General features: G+C 41.6%; 1 protein-coding gene across 3 annotated transcripts in view; it reads right to left on the reverse strand.

Moving 5' to 3' along the window:
- The window catches only part of LOC109967083 (receptor-type tyrosine-protein phosphatase N2-like), a 194,639-nt gene that overhangs the window by 22,766 nt on the left and 147,869 nt on the right, over positions 1–24,004 (reverse strand). For all 3 annotated transcript variants that reach the window (XM_020612432.1, XM_020612430.1, XM_020612431.1), the window contains 4 exons: positions 17,742–17,939; positions 8,397–8,544; positions 6,353–6,426; positions 569–646 (listed from right to left, as the gene is read on the reverse strand). In XM_020612432.1, the coding sequence (XP_020468088.1) occupies positions 569–646; positions 6,353–6,426; positions 8,397–8,544; positions 17,742–17,939 (498 nt within the window). The remainder of the gene's footprint in view (positions 1–568; positions 647–6,352; positions 6,427–8,396; positions 8,545–17,741; positions 17,940–24,004) is intronic.

Below are 24,004 nucleotides of genomic sequence, written 5' to 3' on the forward strand. Positions count from 1 at the left end.
TGAAATTACTTTACTCAGTAATGAGTAGTAGAAGGCATTATAATTTGAAATTAGCAATGAATACTCAGCGAGAAGAGAAGAACTCTGACTTAAATGTGATAAGGAAAGGAATACGACTTCCAATTTTTACACCAATGTTTTGTTAATTCAAAGAAGATGTTTGGATTTTGTGGTGTTTCAACACTGCACAGGGACTAACACTGCGCAGTGACTGGCCAGAATAACTTATTGATCTCCTGGTCTCAGATTCAAACCCAATCCAACATCTGGGACAGTTGGGAAAGTGTTTTCTATCCCCTGCATCAACAGTGTGTCCCTCTGTCGACTAGTGTATACACACTGTGTGTTTGTGCAACTGTGTGCATATTTATGCGTGTACAGCGGAGGCGGTGGGGGGGTGAGCATGATGGTGAACGAGAGATTAATAATGACATCCACAGAACAGGCTGCTCTCCCGTGTGGCCTGCTCTACTAATAAAAATCGGCTAACTCTTGTTTAAGAGAGGAAAACCTATTGATTTTTATTCTGTGAGTGTGTATGTGCATTTATGTGTGTGAGTGTTTCTACCTGCCAGAAATCAGCCACGGTGGAGGGCAGGGGGCCTTGAGTGGCGATGTAGGCGGGGCTCCTGGGATCGTGATCCATCTGAGGGGAGAGGAGAAGGACGATGCCAGTTAAACCCTGTTTCGCACAATTCAGAATCAGAATCAGCTTTACTGTACCTGTATGTGTAAACAAAAAGGAATTTGACTCTAGTTCAGTGGTTCTGTGGATTTTGTAAGACAACAACAAAAAAATATATATATAAAATATAAATTTGTGCATTCAAAATACGTAGATAAATGTGCCATCAAATGGGCAAGAGAATAGGAAACAAGACACAATATCAACAATTCATGTCTATATTGTCCCCAAAGTGTTTCATGCTATGTTAGTGGTGTTTACCGCTGAATTTACCGGGCAAATGCCCTGAAATCGGCATCAAGAAGCTCCGACACAGTTTGTAAAAAATAGCACCATAGAAAATACAATACAAAACAACAGCAGTAACAAACAAGGTAGAGTTAAATGTAACATGACTAAGTTATGAATTTAAGTGACTTTAATTCCTGTACAGGATAAAAGATGTTGATCAACCATCAGAGGAACAAAACCTTTCAAGCATAACCACAACAGACAGTGTTGTTTAAGTTACTTTAACCTTGGTAAGTGAATTAACTAAAACTGAATTACATGACATTAATTTAAGTGAAGAGGGTACAAGGTGAGAACACACACTGCGGCTGTGACAATAAAAAGTTTTAGTTTCTCCAACTTGCTTTTGCTTTTGAAGGTTTTCTGAGTAATGGGGATTTAATCAGCTACTGTATAAGTCCTTGGAAAGCATCTTTGTGGAAAACATCAAATACAATGTGAAGTAGAGGACAAAAAATCAATAACTACCCCATTAATAAAAGTTTACAAATTAAATAATCTGTGAGTGGTGAAGGAGGCGACTGCACCTTAGCATCCACTGGTGATGTTAGACAAACCTGTAGCGCCGCGAGAATACAGTGAGATAGCACAAACATTTCTGGGCCACCTCATGACATTCACCCATGTGAGTTTGCAGAACACCTCCATTTCTTAATTGACCTCAAACAATTCCTCCTCTGTCTTATTCTCCTTGTAAAAAAACTGCTTTGCATTTAAGGTGTTTTAAGAGTGCAGACAAGAAAAGAACACCTTGTTCAAGGATATTTTACAGGACTAGTGACAGCGGGATGAATACATTTAGTTTTACCCGGACATGTCACATTACAGTCTTTGAGCTGTCTGACAGACAGGAAGACATCTCTCCATCCGTCCTTTTGGTTGGATATACACAGATCTTTTACAGTTGTTTAACCTCTAGAGTCCCTGCGTCCTCATATGAGGACCGCACAGCTTGGGTTTCCAAAGCTCAGGACTCTAGAGGTTAAGTAACAACTGGAAGTTTTTTTGCTGAAGGAGTTTTCAGTAACTCCGACTTCTTCCTTAACTCAATGGAAATGACAGAAAGAAGGTGGAGGCGTTGAGAGCAAAAGACAGCAGACAAACGTGAGGCGAATTTACAAGAAAGTGAATGACACCCCTGCCTATTACCATGCAAATTGTACGATAAATGTAATAATTGGCAAGGCCAATTTAGTTGGAAGCAATTACTGAGGGAAGACAGATAATTTCTGGGGCTTTTCCGTGCACAAAATTATCTTTAATGGTTCTCTGTTCCCTTTATGAATGCCAAACAATAATGCACTTCTGATAAACTTAACACGTAGCATCTCAGAGACAGAAAAGGCAAAAAAAGGTTAAAAAGAACAGAGAAACGCTCGACTGGTGTGGCTGTCCACATATCTTTGGCCATGTAGTGGATATATTAAACAAATACAGGCTTTTTTCTTTGTGTACAGGTTTTTCTTTTCTGCCAAGACCAGAAAAACCTGTGAGAGACATTTTGGAGAGACACACTTTATTTTATTTATTTTTTTTATTTTTTTACAGTTTTGCAAAGGTCAGATGTGAAAAAAACAACACTGAATGTTGCAAAATATTAGTTCTTAGAGCTTTAAAATGTCCCCGGTTCCTTCACTCCAGAGTGTTAGATCTAGGGAATTGAAAAAGAAAGACCAGGGAGGACAGAGATGGAGAAAGGAAATTGGCATGGACAAATCAACAACAGCAAGAAACAGAGTGGATAAAGAAAAGGTGAGAAAGAAAGAACTGGTAGAGTCGAAAGTTGGTGAAGGGGAAAAGCTTCAGGAGAGAATGAGGAAAATGCAGAGACACTACAAGACAAAGAGAGCAGGAGGCACTTGACATCTCTTTTTATCTCTTTTCCTCTCCGTCTCCTTTTCAATCTCTGCAGACAGACAATGCTTCCTGACATCTCAAAGTGTCCCCAGAATTAAACCCCGCCATTAATGACAGTGCAGATGTGTGTGTGTGTGCTACAAAGGACAACTGCCTTTCTCTCTTGCTTTCGCACACACTCCTCCTTAATGAGGAGCAAAATTGGAGGATGTTACAAGCTTAATTATTCCTGTTATTGTTTGCCGTGTCTTTTGAGAGGAAGGGAGGAGTCAGACTCTGTGTGTGTGTGTGTATGTGTGTGTGTGAGTGATCATTCGGTCTGATCTGTCTGATGAAGTTTCGTGATGGAGCCGACTGTTACTACAGTCTGACACCTCAGCGGGGGTGTGTACTGTATCCGTGTGTGTGCGACTGCTGACAGACTGGCACTGCTAGCTACAGTACATGAATTAGTTGTCATTGTGAATCTACATATTAGGAAATCAAGTCGAATCTCTTTCACTCTCTCTTTCGAATGTGTGGGCTCAAATGCACCAGTTTCTCTTCTCCTTGAATTCAGCATGTCAGTCAGTTTGGCACATGAACGAGTGTATGACACTGACAGGGTGGAGGAAATCATGTCTACTGATGGGAAGAAACTTTTCCTTCTGAGGGCAGTGGTGGAAGAAACACTCTCATCCCTTACTTAAGTAAAAGTAGCAATACCACAGTGTAGGACTGGAGGAGAGGAGGACACGACTAGGAACAGAATGTGAACATTTATCACTTTAAGATGTTTGAATGAGCAGAACTAATCCCATAGTTTTTTAAGTTGTCATTTGTTTCAGCTTTAGATCCTGATGTTGCTGAGGCTGGTTTATGTATTAAGATGTTAATAGGTTGAGGACACGGGATGAAATTACTTGTAGTCTTTTGTGTGATTTTTAAATCCTTAATCAGAAACAGTCTGGCTTCAATGCTGATTTAAACTCTGTTATCAGCACATGATGTTCACCAGAATGTGTGTGTGTGTCTGACTGTGCGTAGGCATGAGTGAGTGGTACGTGAGTGACTGATTAGGAAGTGTGTGTGTGTGTATGTGTTTGGCTGCGTATGTAGAAAACTACTTGTCCGGGTTTTGATTGTGTGTATCTGTGTGCGTGTGTAGAACTGGAGGCTGGTCTCCATGACTATTTTGTCAAATTTTATGTAAGGTTAGAGCAAGTGTCAGCCTTGTTTAAGGTTAGGGTAAGTCTCCTGGAAATGAATGGAAGTCTATGTATGGTCCCTGTAGGTGACAACCACAAGGATGTCAAAGGATTTGTGAGTAAGTTGGTGCAGCTGTGGGACTTTGGGCCACATCACACAGGTTGTTTTTATTTTCCTTATTGATTTTTATGGTGATACTTTATCTAATCATAATAACTGTCAGTTTGCACAGATAATGTCTTTACTTTGTTCATTGTGAGCAGCTTGTTATGTGGTTAATGAACATCAGAGGGTGTGAACCACAGTCCCTCAGGTGACTGACTGTGTCAGAGCCTGAAATGAAGGAATGCTGGGTTGTCACTGGGTTGTTAAACTGGCAAAAAAAAAGAATATTGGAGGAAATTGTTGTCAAATTTCACCAAACTCCCTACCAGATTCAGTTTCTGAGTAAAAGTAATGCAAGATGCACACAGATTCAAATTCAAAATGCAGCAGCTGTCTCTGATAAGCCATGGTGAATTGTCATGCTGGAGGAGCCTGTGCATGCCAGTGACCTGGAAAACTAAGATGGTGGTAATTTAACTGCTGGTATTTTAGGTCCAACCATGAAGGGAGGATCAGCGTGTAGAAGCCAGACAATAGACAACCCCATTTTAAGTGTAATGACATCACATCTTAAAAGCAATCATCATGGAAAACACCTGCACAGCTGGCTGCTCGGTCCAGCTTCCAGCTGCTGGTCTCAGTTAGATCCCAGATGAGTAGCGTGAGTGGAGCTCGCTGGGCAACTAGTGGCCAGCCACCTTGGCGGGACCCTCCCACCTGTCACTCAAAGCGGCCACGCGCTTAATGCATAATTTTTAGTCTCAATATAATTTAAATGAGCGAGTTTTAAAAAATTCACCCCCTGTAGAGTTGGCATTGAAAGGGAAATTAGCTGCAGAGACAAACCCATGCTTTGTACCAGGCTGTAAACGTGTTTATTTCCGCTCTAAAGTTGGGGATTTTAATGCAGGAGTCAGTGGGCACCGACTCCCTTTTGGAGTCAGCCTCAAGCAGCCGTTCCATGTTCTGAAAAAAACCTGAAATTTAAATAATAGTCAGGTTTAAATACTATGAACTAAACTAATAAGTTTTTCCAGTGTGACAGCAGAGAATTACCAGCTGCCTACTCTCTAACGGTCCTTCCTACCTTCAAGCAACAGAACTGTTTGGCCAGGCAACTAAAACATATATTAATAGCTTTTACAGTTATTGACAGTTTACTGGAACAAGAGCCCAAATATCTTGTCTCTTCTCGTGCTTTTGCTGTCAAAGTGATGCTGAGGGCGAAATCAGACTGTGTGTGTGTGTGTGTGTGTGTGTGTGCGTGGGAGGGGAGATGTATGCATGTACAAAGTGTGTGTTCATGTTTGAGTGTGTGCTCCTGCAGGTCTGTGTGGGTGTCTGCACCCTATGTTCTACGGCATATGTGACTCGGTGAGCATGCATGTTTGTGTGTGTATTACATGCGTGTGTATATGGAAATGTCTGTGCATGTTTGCATAAAAGTGTGCCTTCCAGGGTGTGTGTGTGTGTGTGTCTTTGTGCATGCGTGGGTACGTGTGTTGCATCTGTTTTTGCATTTGCATGTTTGTGACATTTGACAAGGTTGCTCTTTTGTTCGTATATAGGTTTTGATTCCTTCTCATTCTTTCCCCCTGCCTCTATCTCTCTCTCTCTCACACACACTCAGCCACTTCTTGGTGTGACGCCCAGATTTGAAATGCATAGTGTTTCTGTTGCTTTTAATGGAATACCACTGTATCTGCCTCGAGGGAAACGTAAACCTACTATTCCAACACTGGTTTCCAAATTGATACACTCACTTACTGAATGCACTTGGCTCTTTCATCCCCCTTCTCCTTCGTACAGGCTGTTTTGCTGGGTAAATCTGTGGCAAGGAAAGGCCTCAGCACATTGAGCGCACCATAATGATAAACACAAACTAGTGTCAAACTAGCATAACCTGAGGTTAGAAACAATCCTTCCCCAAGACCCCACAGATCAATTTTGTTTTTGAAAATGAGAAGGGAGCCGAGAGCTGTGTGCACGTCCTTTCCCGCGCCTCCCCCAAGCGAATACCGGCCAGGGGTGTTTGCTGTATAACAATCATTAATATTCATGGTGCAGAACATACACAGTAGCTCGGGGCTGCCACTGAAGCTAAGCAAGTGTTGCATCAAAATTTAAATTGTACAGTAGGCTGCCTTTGTTCTCGTGCCGCCCCACGGGGACTGTGGGATTCTGGCAGCGTGAAGCACAAAGTTAGAATGCAGAGGAGGTACTTACAATCGGGCTGGCGTTGATGTAATCAGTGTTGCCTTGGCTGTTCTCCATCTTCAAGGTGATTCTGGAGTGATCATCTGGAACACAAATGGAAGGGCTTAGGGCTTAGTGCATTTGGTCTTTGGAGTGCAGGTGTTCAGTGACCACGTTCCATGCACTGGAATTGGGAAATTTCTTTTCAGATCTGTTGAGTCACAGATCACGGCCACTCTCACAGCGGCCGCGATGTGCAACCCCCAGCAAACGTTGGGACGATGTGTAAAATTAAAATTAAAACTGAAAACAGTGATGTGTAAATCATCTGTGTCCTGTATGACATTGAAAACAATCCAGCAGCACATTATCTGATGTGACACCTCATCAACTTTATTCTTTGTTCAACACAAACACTCCAATTCTGATGCTGCAACACATTCCAGAAAAAGCTGGGGCGTTGCATTTCAGGACCAGTAATGAGGTAAAACAATGAAATGATGATTCCATTTGAAACAGGTGATGTCAACAGGTGACTGCATCATGATTTGGTACAAAGGTGGCATCCATTTAGAAGCATAGATGGGCCGAGGACCGCCAGTTTGACAACATATGTATGAGAAAATTACTGAAATGTTTTCTGATTTGGGGTTATAAATTTCAACAAGCAGTTATGTGTGCTGGAATGCTTCCATGGCCTAAAGATTTCATTGTCTTCAGATTTGTGTTCAGCTCAGAATAGAACTGCTTCATTTCAGAGGTAAAAACCATCAGGTGACGTGTTGGAGGAATTTTCTCTTGGTCTTCAGAGATTTGATCCCTCCAACAAATTCCCACTTATTAGGGTTAAGTTATGAAACTCTGAGAGCACTGGTGGGTTCACCTTTACATACTCATGCTGTCTGGTCAAACTTTAATGAACTTTAATGACAGGATTTAATCCCAGTGTTATGAAGATGGAGACGTTTTCAAACATACCAAATCTGTCAGGCTAAAGCCATTTCACCAGTTAGGTTGAAAAATGAAGCGAAGGTACAGAGAAAAGTATTTTTGTCTGTTTAAACACACTGAAAGTTTGATAAATATAGTTCAATCTAAGCAACAGTTCTAAGCTTAAGTACAGTATCATTTATTATTGCATGTAGTCACTGCTGTTCATAGACACATTTTGGAATTTGATTCAATCACTGAATATCAAGGAGAACAGATCTGCCCTCCATCATCCCTGGTCCACTGAAAGTTTTAGGGACAATTTTTTTTTTAGTTTATAGACTCCACTCTTGCAAGAACTACTCTCAAGTCTCCAGTGGTTGTGGCAAAACAGCTCAGATTTTTTTGGAGAAAGCAGTGGTGCTTCAAATAGGAAGTGCAATTTATTCCTGACAAACTGCTTTCCTACTGACAACCTGGATTTCATTAAGCTCTGGCCTGGTGGAGAGAATGGGACAGCACTTTTTTAGAAGGGCTATTTCCACAGAAGCTTAGACATTTTAATCATTGATGAGGCTGGTGCAGGAGAGCTTTAATAGAAAACTAATTTACAGCCCTTCTGCTCACTGCATCTGCTCCTGGTTTCTGATAATAGAGGCCAGGCTCAGAGTAGACGGGGATGTGGCGAGAGTGATGCCACCATGTTTGAAGGACTGACATCAGGAGGTGTAACAGTCCGATTCTGGTTACACTCAAAAATGTAATATTCTAATGTTAATGCTGTCTATGGTCCATTTTTCCACTGCCCACAAAGTTTGTTTTATTTGTTCTAGGTACTGTATGCAAACCTTAACACATCTTTTATGTTTGAGTCACAAAGACAAGCTGATGATGGTTCCACAAAACAAATACAGAGACTAGTCGTCCGTTCTGAAGGCCAGAACTTTTTAATTCGAGGTGCAGATGGTAATCTCTTGTACTGATGTCCATTTTCATAATAAGGAAAACCCCCAAAAGCTCATCTACAGGTCTCAAACAGATTTATAAGATGTGATTGAGCTGATTTTCTAAATGCTAAGGCTGATAGAATCAGAAACAGAGAGCTATAGGAAAAGAAACTAAACAGAGAGGGGTCTACGCTTACATGCCACCACTGCAGTGGAGCGGTTCTTCTTGGCATTGCCATCCTTGAGGCCGATAGTGCAGGCGTTGGGCTCGGCCTGGTAGGAACACAGCGCCTCCCACTCCTTCTCCAGGCGATTCTTGTTCTTCAGGTGATCCTCCATATAGGACTGAAGGAGATGAGGAGAAGAGAGAGAGGAGGAGGTGAGGAGAACTGAACTGGAGAGATAGCAAAGGCTTTTACATCAGGTAATGTCTGGGATGGAGGCTTCTGTACCAGTTTCACTACCAACATCTTTGGTTAAGCTGCCTGAAGCACGACATACGCAGGCCTCAGCTCTTAAGGAAAAGGCTTTTAACTGATTTGTCATCTCTAAATTTCACGTACTATCTTGTGATTTTAACTTTACTAAACTGTCTGGAAGGCTGTTTGCTTGAACCTCACTACAGTACCAGGTGGAAAATCTGATACCAGTTATTTTGTCAATCAAATAAAAGTTGACTGTAAAAATAGTACAGCTCTTTGCTGTGATTGTCAATCAGCTTTTAAACTTATTGTGTTATTCTATGTGGCATATCTCACCCATCTGGTGCTGCACTGAGGTGACAATGAAAATCAATCAATCACAGGGCTCGATATGAGTTCCTTTATGCATGTATTCCTCAGTTTATTAGTTGCACCAAAGCCATTTTAATCAGAGACAGTATCAGTCTCATCTACTCCAGCTCTATTTAAATGGCGATCAGTTTCAGCTTGGCCATTACCTATCATACCGTGTTTATAATTAAGGAAAGCAATGTGACTTGGATCAACTACTGGCAAATGAGTCTGGCACAAAAGACAATGGCAAGGACCGTGTCTGTTGTTAGTACAGATGCTAACAGGTTAGCCGTAATCTGATGCTGGACAGGTAGCTTTGTTTTTCAGCAGCCTTAGTAATCAGTGGCCCATGCAGGCAGAATATGGACCGCTCCATCGTTTGTAATGGATGAGGGAACAAAATGAGCTTGTGTGGATCTTTAAATGGCTCCAGCGATGATTTATGGTGGCAGTTACAAATGGGGCCGATCTTAATCAGAATTAGCTTCCAAAAAAGACCTAATGACTTTCTGATAAAATGAGAGGAGTTTGTTAAAAATGGAAGGCAGCATAACCAGACGTCCGGAAGATAATGGGAGAGTGTCCTAATCAGATACACTTAGGTGATTCTATTATACATGCACATGTACACTCAACAAACTCTACACACATTGTGTAGAGTTGTGTAGGCATTTACAAGCCACACTGTGGTGTACATTACACTGACTTGAACTTACTGTATTTCCTGGAGCCTCACCACAACCCTAATCTAAACCCAGCCTTAACTTAAAACAAGTCTTCTCTCTGAATTTAATTCATTGTGTTATGAGGACTTGTTTTGTTTTGTTGGAAGGTGAGCCCTTACAGAGTGACTGTGTAAACAGATTTTATGTCCCCACAACCTAATTCTAACCTGAACCTTCAAAACAAGTCTAAATACTCACAGTGACAAAATGTCCTCACAACAGTTTCAAACTAAAATGTGTCCACACAACCATAGAAAGTCATGTACACACACACACACACACACACATTTTCATACCTTGTGGGACTTTACAGTGACCTATATTTATTTCCTGAAGATTTAACCCAACCTCACTCACAAGTCATCACCCTGAGATTGAATGATTTACATGGGGAGACCAATTTCTGGTCCCCACGAGGAACCCAGAGTACCCACAGTGTGAGTAATACCAGGCACACACACACACACACACATACAGTACCCTTAGCCATTCACTGTTGTAGTGTCAGTTTTCTATTATATTTGTTTCAAGCTTCTTAAAGCAGCAATGATGCAACAGGAAGCCACAAGCTGTGACGCTCCACCTGTGCACAGCTGCTTATCACCATCAGGAGGTTTAAATCCTTCTAAAGAGACACACACACACACACACACACACACACACACACACACACACACACACACACACACAGAAACACCATAAAGATAATGCTCATACACACATTTAATTCACAGTCCACACATAAAGGTTTTATAAGGTCACACACAAAAACATAGTCTATCCATACAGTGCACACACACACTAGGAGTCACAGTGTTCCGTGCACACACACACACACGCACTAAATGTATCTACACTCACTCACACATAACCCAAAAACATACTAAACAGTACAAAAAAATTCATAGAATTCCCTACAGAATACACACTCACACACCCGCTGTCCTACATCTAATGCCCCCCCACCACCCTCTACCCCCTAGCCTCTCTCTCCCTCTCTAATGCCAGAGTAATAGGGTTTTGTGACTGTGTAAAGGGATTACTGCAATCCAATCAGGAGGTGCTGAGATCACCATGTGTCGGCCAAACACTGAATAATCCCCTTACTGTGGGGGGGTGCGCCCAGTGAAAACTGCTGTGCAATAAGACTGACCGAGCTGCTGCTGTGGCCCTGATGCACCATCCAAGCACCTGTGGGAAACAACGGCATCAAAGCTGGCTGCATGAAGTGAGGTAATGCAGCAGCCATTTTGGATCAGCAGAGACTGTAGAGGACGGGGAGGAGACTGAAGGAAATCACTGTGACTTGACTTTGTGTTCTGAGCTTTTAAAGATTTTAGCCCTTTCTTTTACTGCTTAGTCACGTGTGTGTTGCTGCTCATGCAGTGTTTTTTTATGATTCTCTTTTTTGTGCAAACAAGCAGAGAAATGGAAACACAACAAATACGTGGGTGGCTGACATGTCATACTGATGGGAGGGTTCCTTTGACTGAAAACGTTTCCACGAGAAAGTTGACTAGTCGAATTATTAATCGTGAGGCCCATCAAGTCGACCAAGACTCTTCTAGTCGAGTCTTTGTTATTAATTTATTTTTTTATCAGCCAGTGTGCACTACAATGGAAGACAGCCCCAGCCTGGTAGCTTGTCATCTTCTTCTCCTCATTTTGGTGTGTCAAGCAGCGGTTTGCTCAGTGCTTCCCTCTGTGGCCCAGGGGGTGGGGATACATACTTTAGTGGTAGGAGAAGCTCAAATTTGTCGGTAAACTAGAATATAACCATGTCGCCGAAGAAAAAAACGGCATATAAGAGCATTGTTTAAAAAAAATATATAAGTGTGCTGCCAAATCCACATTATATATCGTGAATTTAAACGGGCTGCAATTTAAATCTTGCATCATATGCAGCTGTCTTTTATGGATTTTTAAATGTTCCTGTCACTCTTTTGCATTTGAGTACCAATGTTAATGTGGCCAAAATCATCAATGAAATAGCTGCATTGAAGAGCCTCTGTAACACACAAATTCACTGTATACTCAAACATACTTGGTCATTAATTCTGAACTTGAGGTGATGTTTGGTTTGGCCAACATATGAGAACTTTTAAAAGACACACAGATGATGAGATAAGCGAGCTCAAAGAAGCAGCAATGTGAAGCGCATTGCTCGCAATTATGTGCGTAAATTAACCTAATTAAATTAAAGAAGATTCAAACAAATGAGCAAAGCAACATTTTCTTTATATAGCACTTTTCAAAACACCAAGTTACAAAGTACTTAACAATAACAATATTACAATAAAAAAAATCATTAAAATCATCAAAATACTTATACACATATGCCAGCACCAGCCTAACTCTGACTGGATTTAAATGCCTGTGCAAAAAAATATGTCTTAAGATGAGATCTAAAACTACTTAGATCCGGAGAGGACCGAACATCCATGGGAATGCGGTTCCAGAGATTAGGACTCGCCACTGCAGGATTTCAGTTTGGATCTGGGAATGTTGAGAAGTAGCTGATTATTGGATCTTAGCTTTCTTTCAGGATTATAAACTTCAAGAGTTCAGAGATATTCTATATGTAGACATCAATAATGTTGGATTTAAGGTTGTAATTGACTATTTTCTGAACTGATGTCTAATAAATTAACATGTGATACCTTTTAAGCCCCAAATCCCTTTGTATCAGTCTAAAACAAACAAGGCATCGTCAGTCAATGCGCACCATCCATCCTTCATATCAGAGACTGGTGTTTAGGTACAGTAGGAGCTGACATCATCCTGATAGACGAGACTAACTGATCTGCAGCTGAAGGCTTTCTCCTCCTCAGCTGACCACATCAGAGTGATTTAACAGCCATTTCCTGAAGCCCGTTCTTTCTGCAACCTGTCAATGCTGCAGGTCACATCGCAGCTGGCTTCACGGCGAGCTACACATACCACAACAAACTCCCAGAATGCGTAATGTCGGCGGAGGCTCCTCTATAACATTTACTTGCCCCACAACAAAAGACAAGATAATGTGCTTTATATAGAGAGTTTACTAATCCTCTTAAGACACAAGCAGAGAGGGTGTGGGGTGGGGTGGAGGGGTGCTCAGTCACAGTCACATGGGACCAAGTAATTCATTAACTTAGATGAGATGGTGAAAGCAGTTTCTCCTCAAATTAAAATCAGTGGGTGGATGACATGGAATCTGTTGGGGTTTAGGAGTCAATTAATTTTTGGGGGGAGGTGGGAGGGTTGGCTAGCGAGGAGGAGAGAGCCGGAGCACTCACGTTACTCCTTTCTTTGACGCTCGTGATTTTTATTAATTGCTCAACAGTGGCTTCACTTGAGTGGACGACGGAGATGAATATTTGCTTTTTCATGGCGGCGCTGCGTTCATCTGGCTTTGTGATGGATCTCATCTCTTGCTGTGACACCACTCTGAAAAAAAATCCCCCAAATGTTTCATCTGGGTCCCATTTCGTTGCCATAAAACTCTCAGCTCGGTCTCTAACATCAATATTTGAATTTGAAATGAGTGTGAATATTTTGTAAAACTGACTGTATCAATAAATAGGCACTGTTCCAAACTGTGGAAAGGAAAACTGACAGCGCAGAAGGTAAGGAGGACGGGAGAGGAGTGGAAAAAAATTCAGAGCAAATAGGGCTACAATAAAATCTAGTGGAAGAAAGAACAATGCAATGACATAAGAAATAAGACAAATGAGAAAGAGATCAATGATATACAGTGAAGGAAAATATGGATTATACAAATATTAACGCATGGAAATAATCCACTAAGAAAGTAAGAACATAGCAGAACAGGAATGTGTGGATAACTGAGGAAAGAAAGAAGAAAACAGTAAAGAGTCCATGAAGAAGAACTGGTAGGAAGAAAGATGGTGAAAGAAAAACACGACAATCACTAAAAGAAAACAAAATTAGCAACAAGACACTGGAAAACTGAGTGAAAGATAGAGGAAGGATGTAAGGAGGATTAAAAACAAAACTTTTACTATAGGGGGTTTTAGTGGGTGGCAAGAAACATTAAACAGCCATTGTCACTGTTATGTGGAAAGGTCATTATGCCAATTTTATTTATTTTTTCCATTTTTAGCTTCTGCAGCAGGTTTAAATGTTTGTCTGTGGACTGAGAAAACAAAGTGACCTCTGGGCTCCTGAAAGGCTCCAAACCCCAGTGGAGAACATACAGTACATCCCGCTTGCTTTCCATTAAGAAGGTGACATTTTGGAGCTACATGGTTTTCAGGTGTTAGTGCCATTATGTAACTTGGCTGTCTCATGTTTCTGCGGTGGGAGGATGGAGATGGTCTGGACCAATCAGAGCTGCAGGATGTGTGGCGCTGTCCAAGGTACTGAAACACAGTTCCACACATCCCTGTTCTCATCCTCCACCTCGCTCTCTGTCATAGTGGTGACATGAGTGGGAAAGTCAGTGAGGAAAAAGAGGAATTCACAATTTTCATGATTAGCTAAGAGTCACACGCTGTCACTTGCCATGATGATGAGCATCCTGTGACTGCCAATCCACTGTTCAGTCGTTTTTATTCCCTTGATGTGACAAAGTTAAACATGCCATCAACTCCTCATCAGCACAGGGGGCTCTAATAAACCCTGCCCGTTTGGACAGGTTTAATGAGATTTAAACAGCTTTGTTGCAATTAAAAGGCGCCCATTTCTGTTCAGGGTACATTTTATACTTATAATCCGTCCACTGAATGGGGGTTAGGGTTAATGCCAAACAGTAATAAAAATAGCTCCATAAAAGTACATTTGACTTGTTACTTCTGATGAGTGTAAAATTCCTTTCTCTCACTTTTTAAGGATTCACACCAGAGTCACTGCGTTAGATGAGTTGGATGTTGAAAATGGAAAACGTGATGATGTAACTTAACTACAGTCCACTGCTGGAATCTCCCATATTCCTCATTACTGCAGGTACGAATTAAAACATTTCCCCAAATCAGACTCAAGAGCTTCTTACTCATTCTTCCTATTTAGAATTTTCTCAGCCTACAGCCACACATCTCTACAGAAACACTGGGTGGAACACAGCTAATCAAGGATTGGTCTACCAAGCACTTTACAAAATGGCTCATATAACTGTTACCAGTGAGCGTTTTCTGATATACCACCTCTGTGGTTACAGTTTGATATGTTGAAGCAACTAAAACTACTCGACTATGGTTAGGGAGAGGTTGTGGCCATGGTTAGCTGCATTGTATCTCTATAATCTCTCTATATATTGGACAATGCACAGACACTACTGGTCAAATGTTTTAGACCACCTAAGGTTTTCTATCTGTTACCAGCGTAATCCCACAGGTGAACACATCCATGTCATTATTTCTACAATTGAGATCAAATATACTTGGGACAGACAGCACAGCTGCAGATGTTCCCACAGATGTGCTGCACTTGTAGGTTGCTTTGTTTTCACTCTTCACCTGGAAAGTCTGGAAATTGTGCTGCTGTTCTACAGCCTGGTGGTGTGTGTGTCATTATCCTGCTATTGAATGAAACCCTGAGAAGCTCTGACTTCCTCTGTTCATGGCCTTTTACCAAATGATGCTTCAGAGGGTGAGGTAACATGTTTTACAACTCTGCCTGTGTACAGAGAGAATCTGTTATTGTAAGTTGTCACTAAACGTTGGGACTCCTGTACGGATTGTTTGCATCAGTTTTCAAGGCCTCATTTACTTCCACTGCTGTAGAAAAGATAGAAGCTAACCCGGTACTACATCCTCGAGAAAGGCCTGGTTTGTGCTATGTTAAATTTACGCACATTTTTAGTTTTTGGTGATGTGTTTTGTTTGTTTTACCTCTGCCAGTTTACTACTTAGCTGTGTACCATTTCAGGTTATTCACTGGACTTGAACGGCTTAAATGTCGATGAAAACAGGAAAAACAGGAATGTTCTAAAACCTTTGACTGGTGTAGTCATTTTACAGTGTTAAAAAACTCTTAGAACATTTAGGAAGACTGCTAACAGGCATAATAACATTTAAGAGGACATGCACCTTCATCACCTACACAAACATTATGAATCATCGCGGTCACAAAAGATTCACTTGATCCCTCACACCAGCTACATTTTAGCATTATAACAAATTCATCCTGACCAGACTGAGTACTGGACAAACACTTCAGTTTCATTCCATTTATCTCTCAAGTGCTGCTGCCTCTGCTGGTTCATCTGGTGAGAACAAAGAAAACGTACCTGAGGAAGTTCAGACCTCGCTGTCGCAAAACTCAGATCTACAGCATTTTCATCCACATGACCTCGGGACATCAAACATACGCATCGCTTTGTGTTGCGGGTGCGATTGCCAGAGAGACACTTTAGCTGAATTGGGTGTTTGTGTAAAACAACAGAGCTGCTCTCTGCAGCAGCACAGGGCTACAAAGGGAGCCATTTCTCCTGAACACAACTCTGGTGCAACTCTCAGGGGTAATTAGTATCTTTGTGCCTATTGAACACATCAAAAAGCCCGTTCTGTCACATCTCGCCGGCAGCTTCCTAATGCATGGAGAGAGAGCGAGGCGGGGGAGTTGGGATGAGGAGGAGGTGCTGCTGGAGGTTGGTGGGTAGTTGAAGTGAATATATCGCTCAGTTACAATGGCGCCTGATGGAATGCGACCAAGGTTCAATAGTGATTTTCATCTTTAGGAAAGAAGACGCTTACTTACAGAATCTGTGGGTGTAATGAGACGTACAGAAACAAAAGAGACGCAAGGAGAGAAATGAGAGAGACAGTGAGATGAGAGGAAAATTGTGTGTGTGCATGTATGTGTGTAGGAAAGGAGCGGTATGTTCAGAAATTCAGACATATGGGAGATGGGAGCAAAATGGTTCCACTGTTTTTAAACAGGTAAGTGGTTTATGGGGTAAGAGAAGGAGGGGATGGGGTGTTTTGGATCAAAGAGAGAATAATAGAAGCACAAAGTCTGCAGCTGTTTGGAAAGACAGGCAACAAAATACTGTGTGAACCTCACAGACGGGGCAAATCCCCCATTTTGCCATCTCTTGTAAAATGATCATCGCAACTGAAAGAAAACTCACTTTGAAATATGATCATCATATTTAGTAATACCTGTTATTAAGGTGTGACCTCGGCCTCATCATCAGACTGAATTTTGTTTCACTTAATCATGCAGTCTGACCAAGCCAATGTCTGTTTGGGAGGTGAGATATTTTGGTTAGTAGCAAGTGACATACTCGACCCTCCAGTGTAATTTCAAATCAATACAGATGCCGTGGTAGTGGTTCCTGGGAGCAGGTAAATTAATATTTCCCACATTCAAGGAAACGTTTCGATTTAAAAGTTGCTGCATCCACCTAATCCATGCTAATCACTGTTTCTGAGGCCAGTGTTTGTTGTATTTTTTTATGGATGTAGCAATTTTTCTGCCTCTGGCACACAACACTTGCATCCCCATTCTTATTCCTGCCTTCACAGCTCTGATGGGTTTTTCAGTCAGCAAAACAGATGTCAATGAGGCCAACACAAGACTTATTTCAGCTGCTGAAACACTGGAAACGTGGGCAGTAATTCAGAGGTGTGGAAGGCTAGGATGAATGAATGTTACAGTTTGTTCTCTGAGGCATTCACTGACAAAACCCTTCTTTCAAAATGTACTTTCTTTCTCTATTATTCCATAAAGGCAGAGTCCAAATTTTAGTCAAACTCTTGCAACTACTCTGGAGGAGAAGTGGGTGGATGAGACTTATACATTAACATCAGTTCCAATGATTCATTCATGCCATAAAATGACATGACATCATTTAAAACCATTAGTCATCCCACAGTTTTGTTCAAAATTGGAAGACAGTCCTTCTTCAGATCTTTAAATCCATCAGCTTTTCAGTGTCTCACACACACAAATTCATTCACATTTACATTGATGCCCTTTAGCAGGGCCGCGTCCTTATCACTGACTCTAACTATTAAAATTCAGTACACATGCACAGGACTCTCACTGGCACTGTTGGTGCGATGGATGCAACAAGGTGACTTGATATGAAACTCACCAGTATCATGTGGCCAGTGGAGATGTCCATGTTGGAGTGGGCAGGCTCCTCGCTCCAGGAGGAGATGCTACTGCGTGCTGACGGACTGACAGCCTGCCCACCATCGCTGAACTGAGACGACACACTGTTGATCCTGGACGAGATCGGCTCCGGACGCTCAGCTGGAGGTTTGACTGCCATACGCTGCCGACAGAGCTCCTACAGAGGGAGGACAGGGTCAGGTTCATCACTGTCGTCAAACAGTATCGAACCAGTAGTGTCGTAACACTGCACAACTCTGGACATCTGAGGGAACATTTCTATTGTACCACCTTGACAAACAAACCTCTCATAGCAGACACTACTGTCTCGCTCTAACATGCAGCCAACCCCTTGTGTGGGCATGCAGTGTAGAAGAATAGAACTATGTCCAGTTTTATTATTAGTGGTGTTCATAATGTAGATGCTCACATTTGACAGCATCAGTATTGGGATACACTGCCAAGGAACATTTGTTTGTGAAACTCTTACACGGGTGCATTTTGCCACAGTTTAGGTTCAGGAAACGTTAATGACGAGACATTCGCCTCCAAAATTTAAAACACACTATAACAAAGACAAGCTCGGCAAGAAAAACATCTAATGTGAGTAAAAATTATTGCCTCATATTAGACTCCTTTTGAAATTATTTTCAGCTGTAGGTGTAGCTTTGATGATATTTTACTGCTCTTTCAACGAGCTCCATTATTTCTACTGACTAAAACCCTGTGGTACTTTCACACATATAAGTAGATTAGTATGGGTCTTCTCCAGTCAGTGTCAAAACACCTGTGATGGGACATCAGGGAGGCACAGCCTCAACCTTTGTCAACAGATCTGGTGAAGCTTCTTTGATGATGACTGCACCATCAATGCAGAACCACAATATTCAGGTTCATCAAAATGCTTATTCATGATTACCCTTATTATTTTGGTTCTCTTTCTGTACTTGAAAGCTTAAAGATAGAAAATGAGGAAAGTAAAATGGGCACTACTGGCTTAATGAGCTTCAGGAGGCTCCAGAATAAAGAAAATGGGATTTGTTGTCAAAACCAACCTCATTAGATATTGTGACAGTCAGTTCAGTAAAGACTTGTTTTATTATGCGGCTGTGTGTCAGTCTGAAGTCATGAAACCTCAACAATACGATGGGCTAGAGCAGACCCTGGCTAGGTGCAAAACATCTGGGTAGGAGGACTGAATGAGTAAACAGTTTCTACAACTGCTACGCACCTGCCAGTTTCTAACATGCAGGCTCAGCAAGCCTGCTCTGGTTGAATTAAAAGTTAAGAAGTTTAGGATGAAGTGTGCCAGATGGTCTCTCAGCAACAAATACAGTGTTTTCATTCATCCGCCTGAGCATCTTCTGCCTGCTGGATGTGTGACCACAACGAAATGCTGACTCCATGACGAAGTTTCCCTCCACGCCTCTCGACATGACTCTCAGTGAACGCACCACTTCATGTTGTTCTAACCGTAGAATTACAGTGTTACTCATTCTATAAAAAAGGCAAAGGCCAAGGAGACTGGTGCACCAGGAGAAATTAAAACTATACTTTACTTCCTAACCTCCTTTTGAATACTTGTACTATGTAGTATTGTTCTCTGCTTTGATTTTGAAGACATTTCAACAGGTGCTAATACTTCACATACTGACATCCCTAGGTCCGATTATCTGATATCTGTGCTATGATGCTGCAGATGAACCAAAACTGTACAAAACACTTACTTTAGTCTCAGGGAAGTTGCATTGTTAAGACATTACTTTACACATCAGCAAATTAAATCAACATCAACTTTGGCAGAAATAAATCACTGCAGCTTATTTGGGTAAGTGTTTTTTTTTTATCAGCTATATATCCCCAAATTTCCACATACAACGGAAAAGGGAGAAATACATTGAAGCATTACAAATGCTGAAGGAGGGGGTTGTTTAACTTCTAACAGGATGTCCTGTACAGTTCTGAAAAATAATTTAAATATTTTGCATAAGTGAAATATTGTTTATGGAAGAATACTCCTAAATTAAAATAAAAATGTTTAATTAAAAAGTAAAAAATGTATTTTAAGTGTCTAATCCCTGTGTTTAGAGGTTGCATGGGAACTTCAACCGCCTTGTTCTGTGTAACCCTGGATATGCACTTCTCATCTCATCATGCAGAGTAACTTTACAGAGTAAACGTCACTGAGCCTGATGTATGTGAACCCACACATCCCAGCATGCTTCAGCCCACAAGGACACTGACTGCAACAGAAGACCTGGGCCGAATCTCCCAGAGTATCTATGTTTCTTAATGAGGGAGACACTGGTGATTAACTAACGATGTGTTTGATTGACCGAGGCGGTGATGTGGGCAGGCCTTCATTATCTGCATCTGATCTGCCTGATGTTCTCGCAGGTCGGCGCGCTGACACTGATCTATGAGCTCGGACACAGACTCATAAATGAGTGCAGATTATTAAAGTGCTTGGGTGCCTGGCCTGGGGACACTGTCAGCACCGCTGGTGGGAGGCAGGCACAGCCGTGTGAGGGCAGAGAGCTCAGACAGATACTACAGAAGCACTGAACCGCAGCCAAATATACTCTGCACTGCTGTATTTATAGACGTGGTTTTTATGGGTGTTTTGGTCCTTGTATTGTCAAAATGTCAGTGATTTGTAAGCTTATAAAATCAGCCTTGTTTCGGTTTTAGCCCAACTTTTAATTTGAAGACAGTGCTGAAAGAATTAATATGGATGATGCAACAACAATTCTGATACTTGGTTAAGTCATTTATTAAAAAATATGCACTTAATAGAACCGTCCATCATTTATCTATACCCCTTAGTTCCCAAATAGGGTGGCGGGGGGCTGGAGCCAGTCCTAGCTAATATTGGGCGAGAGGCGGTGTCCACCCTGGACAGGTCGCCAGTCTGTCACAGGGCTGACACTTAGGGACACACAACCACACACACACACACACACACACACACACATACACTCCTAGGAGCAATTTAGAGTCACCAGTCAACCTAACCTGCATGTCTTTGGACTGTGGGAGGGAGCTGGAGCACCTGGAGAGAACCCATGCAGGCACAGGGAGAACATGCAGACTCCACACAGTTGTCCCGGGCTCAAACCCGGAACCTTCTTGCTTTACATTAACCACTGTTCCACCATGCCTTTCGCACTTAATAGATGAAATGATGAATAAAAAAACAACAGATGAATAAACAATGTTTTTAAATAAAAACAGTATTTTCATTTTCATGAAAATCATAATTCACTTTGTTTAGTTTAACTCTGCTCAAAGCATCTCATCACTGCTCACCCCAAAGTTTCTTTTCTTTTGCCCCAAATATTCAATATGGCGTCTTCCTTCCTGCTGCAGACAGATGAGTTTTACAACATTTATTTACTGAAATGCTTGATTAATTGTTGTAGGCTAAGTAGATTTATCAGATTGTGTTGCTATGGTTACAGATTGTCAGAGCTGCTGGTTGGCGCTTGTAAATCACATTATCTCATAATAAAACCATTTTAATGGTTTTATTATGAGATGGTTACAGTAATGTCCAAATGATTAATGTCTTCAATAGTTAGCTGCATGATAACTGGATTAATGTATAATGAGACTTCCCATTAGGACCATAATTGATGATGTTTTTGGCTTAATTACAAGTTCAATGTATGTTGTCCCTTATTTGAAAGATACAGAGCGACAATTACACTTTTATGTGCGGTTCATTTGTTTTCACCATACGTGTCCATTATAGGAAACCAGTCTGGATGTTTTATGGCAGCTTTGGGTTGAAGCTTCCAACCATTCTGTCAACTCTCTATTTTTTTTAATTCTCATCAGATCAGGAGGGAAAGGCGTCTGACACATCATCTTGAGCATCATGGAACATTAGCCTACTTTTAGCATCATCAAAAGCACAATGCAGAAACTAATCAGAGCAACACACTGAACTGTGGGTGTTTTGTCGGGGAGGGAAACACAGCAACAGCATTCATATTTCAACGAGCCCACACGGCGAACTTTGCCGTGGCAGCAAGTTCTTTTATGATGTAATTAAAAATCTTTCAAAATGGCTTCCCCCCTCCCGAGAGCCAATTAGAGGACGAAAAGGCAAAAAATGTGAAGCAACAGTATAAACCAGGACAGGTTTAGAGTCTAAACACTGCAAATTTACAGTGGCTCCTAAGTCCCGGCAGCTCTGCTTCCCAAGCTGGATCCATACAAACACAGGAACCTTTGTTTGCAGTGTACTGGTTTTCAAATTTACACGTTTCATCAGGGGTGTGACACTTTAGTGTGTTCTGTGATCTGGGTGGGAATCCGAGCTGCATCTTCCAGCTTTGGCTCAGTGTTTTAATTGTGAATTTATGTCGTTAATGACTGAGAAGGTGACACAAACAGCGCTCAGCCTTGTTCCTGCTTAATGTGGTGGCAGAGGAGTCAAGTAGTTTAACAGATGCCTGTGAGCAAATCATCACTAGCTCCAGGCAGAGTGTACTGGTGAAATGTCCTCCAGACAGCGAGCACACCTACACACTCGCTGATTTGAGCCGAGCTCACCACTTTAAGAAGTTTTAAGAAATTGTCACTGACTCTTGCTTTCCAGGAATTTCTTGGTTTTAATTAAGTTTCAGAATTCTGTTATAATCCTCCTGCAACGTCTTGGAGCCTAACTTTTTGTAAAAGTTAGGTTTTTATTTCAGGAGATTTGGGGAATATTTCCAAAGCTCTTTGCCGTTGGTGCTTTCAAAGAACTGAGAAAATGATCCAGACTAGCTTATGTCGTCTGTCTTCATTTTTCTGACAGTGTAGCTCCTGACTGAAATGATTTCTGGCAGGCAGGTTTAAAATCTAAGATGCTGAAGCAGCCATTCTACTGATTGTGTTAACTTTGACAATAAATAAAAGTGGATAAATGTTCACCGTGATGGATGACCGGTGTCTAGCAAGTTTTAAGCCTTTTCAAATTGATTTTAAAATAAAACGAAATTAATGAACGCAAGCGTCTGTCTGGAAGGTACAAAATCAATCCAAAAATTGACGGCAGCATTTGAAAAACACTCGTGAGAAATATATGGTTTTGTAAAAATCTAAATAACGGCAATGTAAAAGTACAATTATGTCCCTCTAAAACTCTACATCACTGCTCAAGGATGAGACAGTTGATTCATATAGAAAAAGAATGTCATCGATCCACAAGTGTCAGAAATGTAATTTGTACTAAATTTACCGTGAAACAGCAACAGACACCAAACTTTGAATGTTTTATTTATCAAGCACACATTTCTCTACCAATATGAGTTTTCTTCATGTCCTGAAGATAATTTGGTTTAGAGGCCTGAAACAAAATAAAAGTTTTGACACAGACCTTTTTTTTCAGGCCACCACAAAAGGAAGTAAAAAACAAAATAAAAACACAGCTGAGGTACTAGGAAAGGAGGGAGATAACAAAGTTTGCTGCTGCTACGAAGCTGGACATGGTGGAGTGCGTCTTTACTTTAACAGAGCACGTGTACCTCATCAAACCGCCCTGCTTGAATAAAAGTTAAAAGAAAAAGCTCAACAACCCCCTCTCATAGGCATCATGCCAAGGAATCTACTTGGCGACACATGAGCGTCTTGAATCATGCCCCCCCCCCCCATTCCCCGGGGTGACAGCGGGCGTGTCAGTATCGGGAGGCGTGTGCCGCCCAAAGCACCCTCTCTTTATAAAGGCCTGCTAATGGGGAGGAAGGCAGGGTTTGGAGGTCAGGGTGTGCCAGTGGGGCCTGTCGGGCACAACAGGGGCACAGTATTTACATGGCCCTCTGACCAAAACAAATGTAGCAGTGTTCAGCCTTTGTGCTTGAACAAACAAACAAATAAAAGGGGGGGTGCGTGGTACAATACGGTGCCTGCCCCATCTAGAAACCAACCAACAACGTATCCTAAACCAAGAAAGCAGAACTACACTGAGCTCATCAATGTTTATTAAAAACCAATATGACAGTTCAGTGCTAAAGTTGACCAGGTCATTACAGTCCCTTTAAGTTATAGCCAGGGTCTAAAGCAATGCGGTTGAGGACAGGGGAAGATGGCTGACATCATTATACAGAGCTAACATGTATTATTAGTTAGAGATGGGGCACAAACCCCTGTCTCAGGACACCTCAGTTACAAGTACATACTCATACTTTATGCCATAATACCGGAACATTCCACCGCATCCTACAGTGGAACTGGCTTGAAATTCACTCCTGCTGA

Source organism: Monopterus albus, unplaced genomic scaffold, assembly GCF_001952655.1.
Source record: "Monopterus albus unplaced genomic scaffold, M_albus_1.0 scaffold125.1, whole genome shotgun sequence".
NCBI lineage: Eukaryota > Metazoa > Chordata > Actinopteri > Synbranchiformes > Synbranchidae > Monopterus > Monopterus albus.